Raw genomic sequence first — 18,753 nt, forward strand, 5'->3', positions numbered from 1 at the left:
ATTGATCATTTGTGTGAGATTCAGGGCATCAAGCTAAGATTGTAGGATGGCCGGGGTGATAAGCATGTCGCTGTTTAGGTCTCCTAACAGCATGAGCTCTGAAGATAGATGGGGGGCAATCAATTCACATATGGTGTCCAGGGCACAGCTGGGGGCAGAATGTGGTCTATAGTAAGTGGCAACAGTGAAATACTTGTTTCTGGAAAGGTGGATTTTTAAAAGTAAAAGCTCAAATTGTTTGGGTACAGACCTGGATAGTATGACAGTGTAGTCCATGTTTTCTCACATAGGTCAAAGGTCATCAATACACACTCAAACCCATACTGACCTAATTGATAGACAACCACACATATACCGTACCATTTCACATGGCTCAGAGACTATGATAGCACCCCTAAGTCCCTGTTTGCGCTGTATGACATCATGTCTGAAATTGCATCCTAATCACCATATAGTGCACTACTTTTGACCAGGTCCCATAGGGACCTATGGTTAACAGTAGTGCAATACACAGAGAATGGGGTGCTAATTGGAACCTGGCCATGACCTCCAAGAAGCAGAAACATGATCCATGGAACTGGTGGGCTGGCTGGTCAGCCGTCCACTGATAATGACACGGAGGTGATCTGCAATAGAGATCAGTCTGTGGTCATGGTGTAGTGTAGGTGGAGGGTAGTGCCAGGGGCACAGGGTGGTTTTGTGTTAGCGTTAGAGGCCAGCAGCAGCTGGGCTTTATTGGGCAGGCCCAGTTAGGGGGATTTATGGACACCTTTTGGCAGGGCAGAGAGGGGAGGGAGAGAGGACAGGGAGGGAGGGAGGTTGGGATGAAGACAGAGAGGTAGAGCGAGAGGGAGGGAGATGCAGAGAAAGCGATACATTCCTCTGGGACAGACACACCAAGACAGGGCTCTGACACATGAAGAGTGAAAAACAGCCACTTGAAGCTGTTCTGTTCTGTCATTGTTGTTTTCTTCAGACATTGGATTTTGGAAGAAAATTGGTCCGCAGGAATTATTTTCTGATGTTTTGTCTTTATACCTTTTAATTTGGTCTGAGGGATGCACATGCACATACCTCACATGCCTGTATGTTACATAAGTCCCTAATACTGTGTGTGTGTGTGCCACAGGTTCGTCTGTTGACCCCCTTGTGGAGGGCTTGACCAGGGAGCGGGCGAGGGAGCGTGACCGCGGCCGGCCTCATGAGAAGAGGCACCACTCTGCAGCCGGGGAGACGAAGCGTTACTACTCCTGTGAGCGCTACGTAGGCAGGGAGCACTGCCACACCAAGTCAGCTGGCCCCAGCCGCTCCACCTCCCCTGGAGAGACCCACGACCTAGGCCTCTTGAAGCAGGTGAGTGGCCCTGGAGCTTGGGGGTTGAGGGAAAGATGTTAGTGCTGCTTTAGGGTGAGATGATTTAGGTTAAGGGGGAGGCGATATCCTGTCCATCGCTTCATCTCTACGACTCTCTGCTTTGTTTTCCGTCTCCTGTAGAGTATCAGGATGAGTAAAGGCAGCCAAGTGGTCCTAACCTTTGGATCTAGCCCATCCTGCCGTGGGCGCAGACAGCTCCCCCAGACCCCCCTGACCCCACGCCCCGCCGTGGCCTACAAGACTGGAAACTCCTTGCCCATGCAGTTTGGTTCCACAGGGCACCAGTCCTTTCTCAGTCGTGGACTCTCGGAGAGTAACGCCCTGCTGGAGTCACCCCCCATACCCGTCACCCTCATTGGCTTAGACCCAAACCTGAGCCCCTGTCCGCGGAACGCCCCACCATGCAGACTCCCTGAGGAGCCTGACGACTTCCAGGATGCTGTGAGCAACCATGGAGGGAGCCACTCCCCTAGGATCATTGCCTCAGCCTCCCATGGGGCTGCCGGGCCCTCTTCTGCACCTGCCCCACAGGGCCGGGTTGGGATCCCAAACGGGTACCACTTCACTCTTGGGGTCAATGCCGTTTCAAGCTCCAGCCCCAGAGGGACTGTGAGTTTTGGTGAGAAGGAAGAGGATGACTGGTGCTAGTGTAGCATAGCTAACATCCCCCTCCACATATCTGGAAGCGTTTTAGCTTGAACGTTGATGAACTCGCTCATCTTTTGTACAGATGACAGTATAGTTTTGTTGTTTCCTGTGTGCTCTTAGGTGGCCACGGGTGTGGGGTATGTTCAAAGATGTGTAAAACATTGAAAAATGACTCTGAAAAGGAAAATCATTCCCGTTTTTTGTGATGTTTTCTCTTTTCTACACAAAGGACACTAAAGGACAAAGGACACCTGCTATGACATTTTCTCAATTCCTTTCTTGCACTGAAATTAAAGCTTATTTCAATAGTGTGCATAGTCCAGAGGACATGTGAAATCCCTCTTGAGTATTTGACTTTTTGACTTTTTTTTGTGACTTTTTTTAGACATTTTTTTTTTATTAGATGAAAAAAAAAGCCAAAATGTCTTCCTACTGTCTGTGGGGGAAAACAACTAAGACTTTAAACAGTGTTTCTCTGCAGGATTGAGCAGAAAAATCTTTATTTCACCCTATATTACAGTTTTAAAATGGGGCTACATACTATTGCTGTCTAAAGGACAAAACACACTGTGCTGTCATATGACTAAAAGCAGCTGGTGGCCTATCGCCTCTGACCACAGACCATCGGCCGCCATTTTCTACACAATGAATAGCCAATGTTCTTTGACACCCAGCAGGTGATCTACTGCGTATGGTGTGTGTTTTCCTTTCATGTGTCTGCTGGGTCTGGAAGTAAAATGAGAGGAACCAGGAGGCACAAGTGGTGATAAAAATGAATTACCACTCAAAACCCCTCCCTCTCTGCAAAAAATCTAGTATCTCTTTTACTCTTTTTACACAAGCTTTCGGTATTACAGAAACATACATAAGAATAGTATAGTATAGTATAAGTAGGTATAGTATTGCTGCTGTTTTTCCATGTAACTCATGAGATGTTGAACCATTTCTCAACAACAACAAAAACACAGGACTGAAGATTCTAATATATTTTCTATGGAACTATAACATTAGATGGAATATCTTTTCAGGATGTTCATTATTTTGTGAGTTGTACCTAGTGTAAGTGATGAGTGTAGTTGGGTAGGTCAGCTGTTTCTAACGTATTGCTCTAGTGGCTGAATACCAAGTGCCTATCATTAAAGATGTGTTATTGTAAAGCTATAATGCAGCCTGACTTTTGATGTATCAACACTGGAGAGGAGAGGGTGGAACGTATGATATGGGGTATACAGTATATGATGTATATAATAACTGGTTATGCATACGAATAGAAATGTATATAGTTGAAAAGCAAAGAGAGGTTTACGTAATTTAAGGACTACAGTATGAATTGCTGGTTTGGAATGAACAAAGCTTTTTCTTTGATTCTCCAAGGAGGGAAAGGTTTTTGGTAATTATGTAAAACATGATTATGTACACTATAGAAGTTATAAGTAGGTCAGAACTACAGATCCAAAGAAATGTAATGCAATGTAATGCATGCCAGGGTCTTGAACTTGTCAAAGTTGTCTGTACTTTTGCTTAAGGGTGTATACAGAGCTTTTGCCTTTCTCTTCCAAAAATAGACAGCACTGCCAGAGTGAGATGTAGGGAAAAGTGGTTCCAGGGGAAAAATGCCCTTTGTGATTCCTTCCAACAAGGACAGTTTCACTTTACATGTTCTTATCGATATCAACAATATATTCAAATGTATGCCTCCATATCTTTCAGATAAAGTAGAGTAAATGTACAGTACGCTAATGAATTCTGCCACTTTTGCCAATATCTCAAGGGTTTGTTTTCTTCCAAATATATTTATCCTGAGAGCAGAGTCGTGTGAGGGGTTTCACTAACTGATATATAGCCTACAACCTTGTGTGTTCACAGGTATTGAAGGGTTGTGTTGAGTGTTGACTCTTTAAAGTAGGGCTATGCAACAAGATGACACTTTGGGACGGATTCTCATCTGCGCTGTAGCTTTACCCTCTGGGGTCTCCAGGTTCAGGCTTTAGCGTGACTTTTTACCAAATTTTACATAGGATTTATTAACAAAGATTTGTCAAATGTAAATGTAGTATATCATGTACGTTGAACATGCATTAATGAAGGCACAATGGTTATAAATGGAATTATGTCAAACAGGGCATTTTGAGTTCAGCAAGTCGATTTGCATGTACTCTGATAGAACCACCCAGATGGACAAATGTTTGTTTTTATTGTACTAAATCAGAAATAGCATTTATTTAGTTTTCTAGAGTCAGATATATCGTGCAATCTATTTGATGGATCGTCAAAGGTGAAATATTAGACTTTGAATTGAAGTTATTAAATGTGAACATGGCTATTTGTAGGATTGCAGAAATCTTCCTTTGGCCTCTGTGTGCCAATATGGTGTAATAGTGGGGGATATAATGAGTGTGTACCCCTAGATCTGTGAACACACCCACCATGTTTTAAACCTCACTCACCCCACCCTCCCAGTAAATAGGTGGCCAATGTTAAAACCACACTGGTTTGTCTCGGCACACCTCATCCAGGTTCCCTGTGGCTATATTCCCTGGACATGTCATGTTTGCATGTTATGAAACGTATGTGCATGTGCAAAACACAGACATTGTATACAGAATGTAGTGTATGAAGATAAACAATCTGTTCACTGGTTGTATTTTCTGAAGATCTTTAATGCATATGTCTTCGTTTCTGGAAAGTCAAAGAGCTTGAATTACATTTCAACGGAAGTATTGAACTATATTTGAAGGTTCTGGTCTGAAGCAACTGGGTCCTTTGCTGCCTGATATGTTATAGGCCTATGACTGTCAATCCTACAGTTGTTTCTACCATTACATTTTGTATGAATAGAAGTCCTTGAATAAAGATATATGAACATGATTGAAGCCAATGAGTTGGCATATTTCTTGGTGATATAATCACTTGCTTGAGGGTGATCTGTTTTGTTGGGGATGTCTTTATTGTAAGAGTGGCATATGCAGGGGCTTGCTTATTAGTTCATAATTAGATTGGAATACATCTGTATTTTCATCAAGCCTTTGCAGTCATTCTCAGAAGTGGCTGAGCCCCATTAACCACCTGCCCCCATTGACCACCTGCCCCAAGTGTATCTGAATTCTGCCTGACAAACTAGCCAGAGGAGCTGTCTGTCTCCCAGTAGCCTAGTGAGTCTGTTGTCACAGCTATAGACAGTTTGTGAAGTGTGAACCAAAGAGGGGTTTCATTGGCTTGGATCTCAGGGGTGGGCGGGGAGCTGTGGAGAACTTGCGGTGAGTTGGTCCTGAAAGAGACGGTGGAGAGGTTGCAATTGCCACACACAGATGCTTATGGAGAGATCTTCAAAACAAGTCAGCTAATGTTCTATTCATGGAAAATACCTATTTGTGTCTTAACTGAAGTTATAATATCTTCACTGATTTATAAGTGAGAAGTTTTGAGTGAGCGGAAAAAAGTTGACTTTACCAAATATGCATAGTGCGTTTGGGTGTTGCTGTCTCCGCATCCCATCCACTTGAGGACGCATTGCATTACCATTATTGTTCAACGTTAATTGTTTTGAACATTTTAAGACTTTTTGATATTGAAGGACAATGTTACCCAGGGTGATAAAGTGGGCATGTTATCTATTGGGGCTCTTCAATATCAGCGCTGCTTCCGTTGATGATGAATGGACAGACTCTGCGGGCGAGTCAGGGTCGGGAATGCTAACAGGTAAGGAACGACCGGTGACTTGCTGAAATAATGTGTATTGAGTGCATCTGTAAACCTGGCCATAAAGCCATTATGTCTATATGCTTTTGATATTTAATTCGCACCCCTGCTGCTAAATCAACTGAGTCTATCACCTAGCCTACTGTATGCCATTACATTGATTTCACAATTATGCAATTATATTCAACGAAATAGATTGAGTCAATTCGACAAGCTTGTCATCTAATTTATTCGCCTCGTGGAGCCGCTGTTGTTTAATTAATTTTCTGATGCGGGTGCTTTTCCTTTATGTTACGTGATTTTCTTTCACGGAACAATTGTATTAAAGTAAATCTTCTACTCTAAATTATTCCACGAGTCAGATGTACTGTACTATTTTCTGAAACATCCCTGACCAGCACTACATGTCTTGAAGTAACAGAGCTACTGGTCTCCATCTATTATGTGCTGCCTTCAGCATAGATGCTTCTTAGGCTGCGTTTACAAAGGCTGATATTTGTTTCACTAATTGGTCTTTTGACCAATCAGATCAGCTCTGAAAAAGATCTGATGTGAAATTATCTCATGTGATTGGTCAAAACACCAATGAGTGGAATAAATATCCGAATTGGGTCTGCCTGGGTAAACGCAGCTTTAGAGCCAGAGCAGATGTGAGCACACTCACTGCTAATGTGCCAGATTCATTGGCAACAATAATGAACCATCCTTGGACTGATTCCCTGGCTGGCACCATTTTATCTGATATGCTTACTTCTAGCTAATGGCCTGCCCCACACTAGACTTTGTTGACAGCATTATCTTTCAAAATGATGTTATTTAGATGCCTTCTGAATCTGAAGTAGCCTACCCATACCAATGACAGCATCCAATTTGAGCCTGTCCATCAACTGGTCAATCCAGCTGGATTAATAGATCCTGGCCCTAATAGATTATCTTGTGAATGTGAACTTCTTGCACACCGCAACTCCACTATCAGTCTTATTTATTACCGTAAGCGAGGAGGCTGTCTAATAAATAATGCAGAATGGGGTTGATTGAAAGTAAATTGAGAGTTTTTCATTTATCATTGTCACCGGTCCTCCCCCTATCTCTTATTGTCTTTGGTGCAACCTCTCGCTTGAATCATGTGCTTGTGCTCAACTTCAACCTCCATTTTAAGAGCTCTTGGCACAGGGTGAATTCAAGACACTTGTCAACAGTCAGCGCACTGAATGTGGTTGGCAACCTCACATGGAGACTCAACACAAAGCACAGGGATGTAACTGCTTTCCACCATGTGCATGATGAGGTACATGCTGTTTCAACATCTTTGACACATGATGATTGCATTCAAGCAAACAATGGGTTTTTCATTTATTCAGTTAGTGTTTGAACTTACATCTGTAGAACACGTCCACAGGTGTTTGGTGGGGCAAATCGTACTTGCTCACTGGCAATGAGGAAAATCCCTTGGGAATTTGCCTGCAATCCACTCTGAGGCTTAATGTTGATAAAACACAGCCTACCGTGAGTGACATAGGGCAGGCTCAATGTGTCACTTTTCTATCTTGACCTTATACACATTGGCATAGCTTTGTGATACTGTAACTGTTTATTTGCTCTCTCAGCAATGACCATAATACTAATGGTGCTGTAGAGTCAGAGGATCTGAGTAGTACTGTATTATTAGAGCACTCCCTGGGGATCAGAGGTCGTTGACAGTTGGGGCTCTAGAAATCTGTTGAAATAATCTCCAATATCAGTGACAGTACTACCCATAGTTCATATTGGAGATTCATTGGTGTTTCTCCCATTGTGGTCCTTTAAATCAGTTTGAGATATTTTACAGGTTTTCGTTTCTAACCGTGTTTAATCTGTTTTTGTCCAGTTAACAGATGGGGTACTCTGGGATTGGCCAAATGATCAAACATGTCACGTCTGGATTCTATAGGATTGTTTTCCAAATTCACTATTATCACATTCCTCAGTTTAGGTCTGTAGCCACATAAGGTACCAAAAATAGTTGTCTGAGAAAGGAGACCAAGCTAAGGCCTCAAATTAGAGTCTCATAGTGACAGACAAATCCTGGGGTGTGTTGATTGAATCCAGCCTCATGTTCAGAGTTGAATGTTTTCACTGTATGTTTTGAGTCCCTGGAGTCGTTGTGGACGGCAGAGCGTGAAAGCCTTCTTTAAACAGTGACGATTTTCATTGAATAGACTGGTGATTATGTAATGTTAAGATAATAGTCCTCTAGGCAGCTGCATAATCAAGCCTTGTGAGGTGGTTACTCAGTTATTTAGATTGTATTACTATTATACCCTGTAATAAAAATACCTTTGCTCACCTGGGGCTTTGTTAATTCTGTTGATACTAAGAATGACGACCAGCCCAATAAAAGTATCAGAGAAAGCCTAAACACTAGTTGAGCTCAATGACCTAATGCAAGTTTATCCCGCACGAATAAGGGGGGGGGGGCTGAGGAGTTATTTTCATAGCCTTTGACATTGTAAAAGTGACTAAACCCACAGCAATGCGCTTGCGGTGGCGGTGACGTCATATTGCCGTCTGCACTGTAATTGCGTTGGTTGTGTTGAACTTTGGTGGCGACAGCACCAATGAGACGTCGCTATAGCGTGCAGGGAGATACAATACATCATCCCCAGCATATTTGAACTCTCTCCAGCTATGATAAATTACACGAATGCAGTCTGTTCGACCGGGGTTGATAAATTGCCTTCATTTATTTGATGGCTTTTAAATCAAAGTTCCTACAGTGGCCAGCCCTGGTTTGGCTTGACAGGGTAGATCAAAGAGGAACAGTGTAGTCGCTCAATCTGAGGAATAAACTATAAAAAACTGGCTGTTATCTCTGACATGACTCGGGGCCTGTATCTAGCCAGTTTCAAGCTGTGATAAATGACTCCTCATCGTGTCTGGAATACCAGCACCCTCGCCCCATTACTGTGTCTGGAATACCAGCACCTTCGCCCCATTACTGTGTCTGGAATACCAGCACCCTCGCCCCATTACTGTGTCTAGAATACCAACAAGCTGTTCCATTACTGTGTCTGGAATACCAGCACCCTTGCCCCATTACTGTGTCTGGAATACCAGCACCCTTACCCCATTACTGTGTCTGGAATACCAACACCCTCACCCCATTACTGTGTCTGGAATACCAACACCCTCGCCCCATTACTGTGTCTGGAATACCAACACCTTTACCCCATTACTGTGTCTGGAATACCAACACCTTTACCCCATTACTGTGTCTGGAATACCAGCACACTCGCCCCCATACTGTGTCTGGAATACCAGCACCCTCACCCCATTACTGTGTCTGGAATACCAGCACACTTGCCCCATTACTGTGTCTGGAATACTAGCACCCTCACCCCATTACTGTGTCTGGAATACCAGCACACTCGCCCCATTACTGTGTCTGGAATACCAGCACACTCGCCCCATTACTGTGTCTGGAATACCAGCACCCTCGCTCCATTACTGTGTCTGGAATACCAGCACACTCGCCCCATTACTGTGTCTGGAATACCAACACCCTCGCCCCATTACTGTGTCTGGAATACCAGCACCCTCACTCCATTACTGTGTCTGGAATACCAGCACCCTCACTCCATTACTGTGTCTGGAATACCAGCACCCTCGCCCCATTACTGTGTCTGGAATACCAGCACCCTTGCCCCATTACTGTGTCTGGAATACCAGCACACTCGCCCCATTACTGTGTCTGGAATACCAGCACCCTCGCCCCATTACTGTGTCTGGAATACCAGCACCCTCGCTCCATTACTGTGTCTGGAATACCAGCACACTCGCCCCGTTACTGTGTCTGGAATACCAACACCCTCGCCCCATTACTGTGTCTGGAATACCAGCACCCTCGCTCCATTACTGTGTCTGGAATACCAGCGCACTCGCCCCATTACTGTGTCTGGAATACCAACACCCTCACCCCATTACTGTGTCTGGAATACCAGCACCCTTGCCCCATTACTGTGTCTGGAATACCAACACCCTCGCCCCATTACTGTGTCTGGAATACCAGCACCCTCACTCCATTACTGTGTCTGGAATACCAGCACCCTCACTCCATTACTGTGTCTGGAATACCAGCACCCTCGCCCCATTACTGTGTCTGGAATACCAGCACCCTCACCCCATTACTGTGTCTGGAATACCAGCACACTTGCCCCATTACTGTGTCTGGAATACTAGCACCCTCACCCCATTACTGTGTCTGGAATACCAGCACACTCGCCCCATTACTGTGTCTGGAATACCAGCACACTCGCCCCATTACTGTGTCTGGAATACCAACACCCTCGCCCCATTACTGTGTCTGGAATACCAGCACCCTCGCTCCATTACTGTGTCTGGAATACCAGCGCACTCGCCCCATTACTGTGTCTGGAATACCAACACCCTCACCCCATTACTGTGTCTGGAATACCAGCACCCTCGCTCCATTACTGTGTCTGGAATACCAGCACACTTGCCCCATTACTGTGTCTGGAATACTAGCACCCTCACCCCATTACTGTGTCTGGAATACCAGCACACTCGCCCCATTACTGTGTCTGGAATACCAGCACACTCGCCCCATTACTGTGTCTGGAATACCAGCACCTCGCCCCATTACTGTGTCTGGAATACCAGCACCCTCGCTCCATTACTGTGTCTGGAATACCAGCACACTACCAGCCCCGCCCCATTACTGTGTCTGGAATACCAACACCCTCGCCCCCATTACTGTGTCTGGAATACCAGCACCCTCGCTCCATTACTGTGTCTGGAATACCAGCGCACTCGCCCCATTACTGTGTCTGGAATACCAACACCCTCACCCCATTACTGTGTCTGGAATACCAGCACCCTTGCCCCATTACTGTGTCTGGAATACCAGCACCCTCACCCCATTACTGTGTCTGGAATACCAGCACACTCACCCCATTACTGTGTCTGGAATACCAGCACACTCGCCCCATTACTGTGTCTGGAATACCAGCACACTCGCCCCATTACTGTGTCTGGAATACCAACACCCTCACCCCATTACTGTGTCTGGAATACCAGCACCCTCGCTCCATTACTGTGTCTGGAATACCAGCACCCTCACCCCATTACTGTGTCTGGAATACCAGCACACTTGCCCCATTACTGTGTCTGGAATACTAGCACCCTCACCCCATTACTGTGTCTGGAATACCAGCACACTCGCCCCATTACTGTGTCTGGAATACCAGCACACTCGCCCCATTACTGTGTCTGGAATACCAACACCCTCGCCCCATTACTGTGTCTGGAATACCAGCACCCTCGCTCCATTACTGTGTCTGGAATACCAGCGCACTCGCCCCATTACTGTGTCTGGAATACCAACACCCTCACCCCATTACTGTGTCTGGAATACCAGCACCCTCGCTCCATTACTGTGTCTGGAATACCAGCACACTTGCCCCATTACTGTGTCTGGAATACTAGCACCCTCACCCCATTACTGTGTCTGGAATACCAGCACACTCGCCCCATTACTGTGTCTGGAATACCAGCACACTCGCCCCATTACTGTGTCTGGAATACCAGCACACTCGCCCCATTACTGTGTCTGGAATACCAGCACACTCGCCCCATTACTGTGTCTGGAATACCAGCACCCTCGCTCCATTACTGTGTCTGGAATACCAGCGCACTCGCCCCATTACTGTGTCTGGAATACCAACACCCTCGCCCCATTACTGTGTCTGGAATACCAGCACCCTCGCTCCATTACTGTGTCTGGAATACCAGCACACTCGCCCCGTTACTGTGTCTGGCATACCAACACCTTTACCCCATTACTGTGTCTGGAATACCAACACCTTTACCCCATTACTGTGTCTGGAATACCAGCGCACTCGCCCCATTACTGTGTCTGGAATACCAACACCCTCACCCCATTACTGTGTCTGGAATACCAGCACCCTCGCTCCATTACTGTGTCTGGAATACCAGCACCCTCGCCCCATTACTGTGTCTGGAATACCAGCACCCTCGCCCCATTACTGTGTCTGGAATACCAGCACCCTCGCCCCATTACTGTGTCTGGAATACCAGCACCCTTGCTCCATTACTTTGAACCTTAGCGATATTTATCATAAGAGCATACTGCACCGCTCAGAATGTAGAACATCTGTTGTTGAAAAATATAAGATTGTATTCACTCAGTCAACATTAGCAACAGAGCATCATTCAATCTTCTTCATTGGGGCAATACCCTTTCATTCCTAGAAAGGCCCCGTGCACCCTTACCATCACCTCCACTTTAGAGGTGGAAACCTTTGACTGACCTTCTGGCCTCTCTGATTTAGTGTGTTATTAATGGAGCCCAGCCAGTGAGAGGGCCAGGACTTTCTCTGGCGGCTGGTGTGTGTTAACACAATGGGCAGGGCAGCCCCATGTGCATTATGAACCTCCAGCTACCAGCTCTATCTATAGCCCTTTGTCACACACAATTACCTTTCAGACAGGATGCCCTGACTTTCACATTAACCCCCCCCCCCCCACCCAAAACTTCCCTGTAGAACAGAGCACCCTACGTCATTATGAGATTATCAGACCAGAAACTATGCACCCTCCATAAACTGAACAGTATACAGCAGTGTTTGAGTCTCACACTCACAATATTTTCTGTCTGGCAAAGTTAGCGAGGGAAAATGTTTGCAAGCTGTTCCTCAAAGAGGAGGATATAGTTTTTTCCTCCACTTAGCGCCGTCTGTGTGAGTGCATTGGCCTGCATGATCTGAAGACTTTGCGATCCCATCCAGTCCGCACGCTTTCAGCACTTGTCTAGCGCATAGTCATCTCCATGTCGCCACAGACTACCAGATCAGAGGAGCGGCACCGACCACGTCTGCGAGATACTCACACTTTGCCGGCAGGTCGAGCTTATGTCATTAGCAATATAATGCCAGATACATAACCGCGCAGCTGCATCCAATGAAACATGATCCAAGCTGCAGCTTTGTTGAGAGTGTCTTTGTGTCTGGAGCCTATTACCAGCTGAGCCGATCGGAGGCACACACCCCTAACACACTTCACCAGCGTGAACACACTGGATCACTGCTGATGTCAACCCTGTGTGAACACAATCAGGAGTAGTCCAATGGGCACAAGCCATATGCTGGACCAGAACCTGGGCCATTATCTTTGTACAGGAGTAATGGAAAGAGATGCTCGATTGTGTGGGATGATTCTGTACAGAGCAATAATTTTTTCAAATGGTTGGTGTGCTGTTGGAGAATTAGAGGGTGCACCACAGGGTTCGTTCCTGAGGCCATGTTTGTTCCCACCACATCAATGTGCAGCCCACATAACACATGCCAGATGGTAACATAAAAGAGGTGAGCAAAAAGTGATAAGGGTGATTCAATGATGCCATAATAGTCTTAACCTTTTGTTCGCGGTTCTGCCGTGATGGAAGTGTTGACATGCTGCTATTGTGTCCATTTATCCCTTCCAATATCTTTGAGTTATTTTGCAGACTCGTAAATGTTACACACCTGCCAATTCAGAGGTCCACCCAGTTCTTGTTGATTCCAAACAGTGTGGTAGCAACCAAAGCCATAACTCGGTAACAATGCTCTGGGAAAAAATGTAAAGACGAAATGCACCTGCTGTCTCAGGTGATGCACCCTACAGGGGCCTGTCTCGGACCGTCTCTCCCTGTGTCTGTGTGTTCCAATATTTAGTATCTTTCCTTCTAGTCTTTTGATCTTTCAATGTCACATTCACACGGAAACGTTCTCTTCTTGCTTCTCCTTTTCACCCTTTCTCTCTCAAGGAGTGGGCTACTTGAGAGAATAGCCACACTGTGAATACAGTCAATAAGGGGGAGCCCAGCCCAGGTGTCCAAGAAAAACACTTGGCTAGAGTTTGGTGAGGTGCTCCAGCTCTGGCAGGCTGACAGAGCCAAGCCTACTGCAGATTTGTGGCTAATACTTGGCACCACTATGCCCTCTGGGGAGTTCCTAAAACTATCAATGTATTGTAATTCATAATTTACAAAAAGTCAATTGGGGTCCAGGAGGCTGGTTTTAACTAGAGCAGCTGTGACATGCGTAACTGCTCTAATGTGCTGCTTGTGTTCTGCAACATAGATGCCAGATGACGCAATGTTGTTTCATGCTGGTTAAACACATATGCCCCTAGATTCTCTCATACACACATTCCTGTTTTGACCCATAGTACAACAGCACAAAACCTTTTCTCCCGACATACACTCAGGTCCATTGTCCAGCTGCCTTCTCAGTGACCATTATGTGACAGCATTGTGCACTAAATGGTCAAATAAACACCCCCTCCCTTGCCCCTTTAGGGTTAATCATGCCATTCATGTTCCTCTTTAGTCTGCCCCAAGTATATTATTGGATTGGGACTACAGGTGGGATCAGCTAACATTCTACAGAGTTTTCAGCTGTGATGTTTGACTCCTCATCATCTTTACAAGTGTCATCCTAAACTATAATTCAGAAACATATTATTTATCTTTATTCTATCACTAGCAAGGCATTTAGCAGTACATATAATCTTCAGAAGTTTTGACTGCAAATAATCAAAGGTTCCAGTGATATTCTGATTATTCATTTCTTATTCAAAGTGAGGTATAACCGGGGTTGACCAGCAAGGTGTTGCGCGGTTGCCGAAATGTACATTCAACATGCTAGTTTGTTAATAAGATAAAATTAACGACTTGCAACATGTTCATAAGTGTCCTTCACTCAGATGTACATGTGCTGATCACTATCTTTACTGCTTTTGACTGATCTTGATTGATGAAGGACCTGCGGTTAAAGACTGTTATGACAACTGAACTTCACTCCAATGGTGGACAGCCAGAGGGAGCAGCACAAGTACATCTTGGCATTGTGTTTTGTTTTTCCTTCTTCAGTTTCCTCAAGTGAACCATGCCCTAGCTTGGAAATTCCTCCCTTGTCTCTGCCAGAACACGTTAAACCCCCTAAGCTCCTTTTTACTTGAGGCTGATTGATTGTGTTGAAGTCCCTGCTCAGTTCTGCATGTCACGTGCTCTCAGTGGGGTCATGACAGGCAGGGTATAGCAAAGCGGCCTGCAGCTGAAGGACTGTTAAAGGCCCTGGAGGTGTTTTGGCTTGTGGGGGGGCTTCATCATTGACTGGTCCCTTTTCATGGTGTAGACCGGCACTGTGTCATTTTAATCATAACAGTCCCCCCAACAAGGAATTTTAACAAGGGTTTTTTACTATATGCTTGGGTGTTTGTGTGTGCGCAAGTTCGAGTGTGTGCATTTACGTGTGTGTCTGGGTGTAGAACTGTGTGTGTTTGTGACAGGGGGTTCTGTGAGGATGTACGGAGGTGATAAACTGCATCACTGAGACGCTTTGCTTGTTTTGCTGGAGCTCTGCTGAAGCTCTGCTGGAGCTCTGCTGGAGCTCTGCTGAAGCTCTGCTGGAGCTCTGCTGAAGCTCTGCTGGAGCTCTGCTGGAGCTCTGCTGGAGCTCTGCTGGAGCTCTCTCTAAAGTCATTTAGGCTGGACATACCAAATGGCTCCTCTACAAGGGCCCATTACCCTTTCATTAAGATGGAGCCGAGAATCGCTGAGTTTACCTGTTCAAAGGCTACACACCCTGACGGCCAACTGCGTCCTCATTGCCACCTTCAGCCCGACAATCATTCAGACTGTGAATGGTTATCTCCCTTCGCAATTGATAGTTGGCCCGTGTGAATTCTGTATGTGCCATGACCTCATGTCATGTCACCACCCCTGTCATTCACATACAGTGCATTCGGAAAGTATTCAGACCCCTTGACTTTTTCCACATTTTGTTCTGTTACAGGCTTGTTCTAAAATAGATTTTAAAACTTTTTTTTGTCATCAATCTACAAACAGTACTCCATAATGACAAAGCAAAAACAGGTGTTTTGAATTGTTCCACATTAATAAAAAATAAAAAATATCACATTTGCATACGTATTCAGACCCTTTAGTCAGTACTCAAATCCTTCTGTTCACCTGATTTAGAATTCCTCACAATCAAATGTCGACCACATTATCTACCAAGAGAATTCTCTTCGATTATAATCACAGCCGTATATATCCCCCCCCAAGCAGACACATCGATGGCTCTGAACAAACTTTATTTTATTTCTTGGACCGACTCTCTTCTCTGTATACATCAATGAGGTCGCTCTTGCTGCTGGTGAGTCTCTGATCCACCTCTACGCAGACGACACCATTCTGTATACTTCCGGCCCTTCTTTGGACACTGTGTTAACAACCCTCCAGGCAAGCTTCAATGCCATACAACTCTCCTTCCGTGGCCTCCAATTGCTCTTAAATACAAGTAAAACTAAATGCATGCTCTTCAACCGATCGCTACCTGCACCTACCCGCCTGTCCAACATCACTACTCTGGACGGCTCTGACTTAGAATACGTGGACAACTACAAATACTTAGGTGTCTGGTTAGACTGTAAACTCTCCTTCCAGACCCATATCAAACATCTCCAATCCAAAGTTAAATCTAGAATTGGCTTCCTATTTCGCAACAAAGCATCCTTCACTCATGCTGCCAAACATACCCTTGTAAAATTGACCATCCTACCAATCCTCGACTTTGGCGATGTCATTTACAAAATAGCCTCCAATACCCTACTCAACAAATTGGATGCAGTCTATCACAGTGCAATCCGTTTTGTCACCAAAGCCCCATATACTACCCACCATTGCGACCTGTACGCTCTCGTTGGCTGGCCCTCGCTTCATACTCGTCGCCAAACCCACTGGCTCCATGTCATCTACAAGACCCTGCTAGGTAAAGTCCCCCTTATCTCAGCTCGCTGGTCACCATAGCATCTCCCACCTGTAGCACACGCTCCAGCAGGTATATCTCTCTAGTCACCCCCAAAACCAATTCTTTCTTTGGCCGCCTCTCCTTCCAGTTCTCTGCTGCCAATGACTGGAACGAACTACAAAAATCTCTTAAATTGGAAACACTTATCTCCCTCACTAGCTTTAAGCACCAACTGTCAGAGCATCTTACAGATTACTGCACCTATACATAGCCCACCTATAATTTAGCCCAAACAACTACCTCTTTCCCAACTGTATTTAATTAATTTATTTATTTTGCTCCTTTGCACCCCATTATTTTTATTTCTACTTTGCACATTCTTCCATTGCAAAACTACCATTCCAGTGTTTTACTTGCTATATTGTATTTACTTTGCCACCATGGCCTTTTTTGCCTTTACCTCCCTTCTCACCTAATTTGCTCACATTGTATATAGACTTGTTTTTTTTTACTGTATTATTGACTGTATGTTTGTTTTACTCCATGTGTAACTCTGTGTCGTTGTATGTGTCGAACTGCTTTGCTTTATCTTGGCCAGGTCGCAATTGTAAATGAGAACTTGTTCTCAACTTGCTTACCTGGTTAAATAAAGGTGAAATAAAATAAATAAAAATAAAATAAATTTGACTCTTTGCAAACTGGAATCCATTTATCCGGAGGCTGCATTCATTGTAGCTGGGGATTTTAACAAGGCTAATCTGAAAACAAGACCCTAAATTTGATCAGCATATCGATTGCGCAACCAGGGGTGGAAAAACCTTGGATCATTGTTACTCTAACTTCCGCGACGCTATGTCACGTAGAGTAGGCCAGAAGGCTAAACTGGATAACCTAACCTCTATCAAAATAAAAAGATGGCGGAGCCGCAAAAGTTCTTCTGTGCAAAGGTGTTTATTTACAAGTGATTCCGGAACAAAAACAACAGTACTGCCATCAACGTCTACCTTATGGGACAGCTTAAAAACAATGCTGCCCCATCCACAGCTCAATCCAAAATGCCTCTTCCCATGACTGAAAGAGAGGCTCCTTTTGTAGGGCTAGCCCCTCCCCTCAGAACAATTAACCCTCATTAATTAATCAATTAACAATACAAACCTACATTTTCCATGAACTAAACATACTAAAGGATATACATTGCAACACGGTTTTAAACAATATCACAACATAACATTTACAACATTACATCACTACTGACAATATCTTTCAATATGCCCATATGCATTAATGAGCCATTTGGGACAGGCACTATAAAGCCAACCCAATTCCCTTAGCTCGGGTCCTTTTCCAGCATACCCGGAAGCTACAGAGATGGAGAGAGAGGAACAGAACAAACAAACAATGCGCTCATCCACAACATTGATAAGTATAATAATTATTGTATCTCTCAAATATGAACATTGACAAGTGTGAAATGCATGCACCAAGACAGAAGTTAATTTGTGTGTCGACCCACATTGTTAACTTATCTTATAATGGCGCAGGGAGGAGTGATGAATATGTGTGTGCGTTAAAGAACCAAATGCTGCCCGCGGCCAGTGACGGACTTCTACGTCACACGCATATAAGGCCCTGCCCTGCCCTCCTTTCGGGAAAGCTGACCACGACTCCATTTTGTTGATCCCTGCCTACAGACAGAAACTAAAAAAAGAAGCTCCCACGCTGAGGTCTGTCCAACGCTGGTCCGGCCAAGCTGACTCCACACTCCAAGACTGCTTCCATCACGTGGACTGGGATTTGTTTCGTATTGTGTCAGATAACAACTTTGACGAATACGCTGATTCGGTGTGCGAGTTCATTAGAACGTGCGTTGAAGATGTCGTTCCCATAGCAACGATTAAAACATTCCCTAACCAGAAACCGTGGATTGATGGCAGCATTCGCGTGAAACTGAAAGCGCGAACCACTGCTTTTAATCAGGGCAAGGTGACTGGTAACATGACCGAATACAAACAGTGCAGCTATTCCCTCCGCAAGGCTATCAAACAAGCTAAGCGTCAGTATAGAGACAAAGTAGAATCTCAATTCAACGGCTCAGACACAAGAGGTATGTGGCAGGGTCTACAGTCAATCACGGACTACAAGAAGAAAACCAGCCCAGTCACGGACCAGGATGTCTTGCTCCCAGGCAGACTAAATAACTTTTTTGCCCGCTTTGAGGACA

General features: G+C 45.0%; 2 protein-coding genes across 3 annotated transcripts in view; both read left to right on the forward strand.

Moving 5' to 3' along the window:
* The window catches only part of LOC115121708 (voltage-dependent N-type calcium channel subunit alpha-1B-like), a 43,225-nt gene extending 38,335 nt beyond the window's left edge, over positions 1-4,890 (forward strand). For both annotated transcript variants that reach the window (XM_029650840.2, XM_029650848.2), the window contains 2 exons: positions 1,130-1,353; positions 1,495-4,890. In XM_029650840.2, the coding sequence (XP_029506700.1) occupies positions 1,130-1,353; positions 1,495-2,022 (752 nt within the window). In that variant the 3' untranslated portion in view covers positions 2,023-4,890. The remainder of the gene's footprint in view (positions 1-1,129; positions 1,354-1,494) is intronic.
* A 389-nt stretch (positions 4,891-5,279) lies between these two features.
* LOC115117378 (collagen alpha-2(I) chain-like) overlaps positions 5,280-18,753 on the forward strand; it is a 132,810-nt gene continuing 119,336 nt past the window's right edge. The window contains exon 1 of the mRNA XM_029645852.2: positions 5,280-5,721. Coding sequence (XP_029501712.2) covers positions 5,601-5,721 — 121 coding nt within the window. The 5' untranslated portion in view covers positions 5,280-5,600. The remainder of the gene's footprint in view (positions 5,722-18,753) is intronic.

This window comes from Oncorhynchus nerka, linkage group LG4 (assembly GCF_034236695.1).
Source record: "Oncorhynchus nerka isolate Pitt River linkage group LG4, Oner_Uvic_2.0, whole genome shotgun sequence".
Lineage (NCBI taxonomy): Eukaryota > Metazoa > Chordata > Actinopteri > Salmoniformes > Salmonidae > Oncorhynchus > Oncorhynchus nerka.